Source organism: Corvus brachyrhynchos, unplaced genomic scaffold (genome assembly GCF_000691975.1).
Source record: "Corvus brachyrhynchos isolate BGI_N302 unplaced genomic scaffold, ASM69197v1 scaffold720, whole genome shotgun sequence".
NCBI classification, from domain to species: Eukaryota; Metazoa; Chordata; class Aves; order Passeriformes; family Corvidae; genus Corvus; species Corvus brachyrhynchos.
This window is the reverse complement of record NW_008235978.1, coordinates 189791-191049: the sequence shown is the minus strand read 5'-3', so window position 1 is coordinate 191049 and position 1259 is coordinate 189791. Positions and strand designations below refer to the sequence as shown.

Here is a 1259-nt window from a genome sequence, read left to right as displayed (position 1 = left end):
GCCAACAGGAGGGAGTACAGCCTGCAGATCCAGGACGTGGACGTGACGGACGACGGGCCCTACACCTGCTCTGTGCAGACCCAGCACACCCCCAGGACCATGCAGGTGCACCTCACTGTGCAAGGTACGGGCTGGGACAGAGCCATGGGGATGGGCAGGGAAGAGTCTGGGTTATGGATGGGAAACTTAAACCATCTTCAAAGATTTCCTTCCTTCCTTCCTTCCTTCCTGCCTGCCTTCCCCCAGACACACCATGATCCCAACATTGCTGATAAGAACAGTCCATTTATTTCCCCCAGACAGCTCCCTGCTCTCAGCACTGCAGAGCTCTGGTGTCAGTTTTTATGTGGATTTAATATTTATTGTATTGTTCCAGGGTGAACAATTCTTGGTTTTGATTGTCTTCCTAATAATTAATGTCCTCATGCAAGGGCTAAAAAAACAAGTTGGAAATTAATTTCATGTGTAAAATATATCAACAGGAGCTTAAAATTAATTAGGCTAACTACAAGCATATAGAGAAATAATAACTCAATAGTTAAAAATATGCATAATTATTAAGCAATTGCATTTATATCTTCAGAAATGCAAAGTATAACCTAAGGCTTTAACTTATTAGTCTTTGGTGCAATCATCATTAACATTTTCTTTTGCATTTTTATGAGTAATAAAGCAATGAATATAAAAGAGAGGAATTGAACTGGCAATCCCTATTAATCCGTGTGGCACACGGAAACCCCTCAGAAATAATGGGGTGAGCCACCTCCCAAACCAGTTGTCCTTATCCACGGCACCTCTGGAATCCTGCAGGAATGTTGTTCTGGAGCTCAGGGCTGAGTGTATCTGTTGCAAAAGGGACTTTGTTTTATTAAAATATCACTGGGTCATTTTTGTGACCTTCATGAGAGGCCTCGGGACCCGCCAGTGCTCGGTTTGGGGGGGTCTGCAGGGACTGCAGAAATGTTTGTGCTTCCCATGGCCAGAGAGGGGAACGGGGCTGGGAAAGGGTTGGGATGGAGGGACAGGCCTGTGGGGAGAGGCTGAGGAGGGGCTGGAGCCCCAGGAGAGGCTGAGGGAGCTGGGAAGGGGCTGGAGAATTCCTGAGGGAGCTGGGAAAGGGGCTGAGCCTGGAGCAAAGGAGGCTCAGGGGGGACCTTGTGGCTCTGCACAAGTCCCTGACAGGAGGGGGCAGCCGGGGGGGTCGGGCTCTGCTGGCAGGGAACAGGGACAGGAGGAGAGGGAACGGCCTCAGGCTGGGC

At 49.2% G+C, this 1259-nt stretch overlaps 1 protein-coding gene across 1 annotated transcript in view; it reads left to right on the top strand.

Moving 5' to 3' along the window:
• NEGR1 (neuronal growth regulator 1) overlaps positions 1-1259 on the top strand; it is a gene marked incomplete at its 5' end in the record, with an annotated part of 100712 nt that continues 99453 nt past the window's right edge. Inside the window, one exon of the mRNA XM_008630623.2 lies at positions 1-124. Within this exon, the coding sequence (XP_008628845.1) occupies positions 1-124 (124 nt within the window). The remainder of the gene's footprint in view (positions 125-1259) is intronic.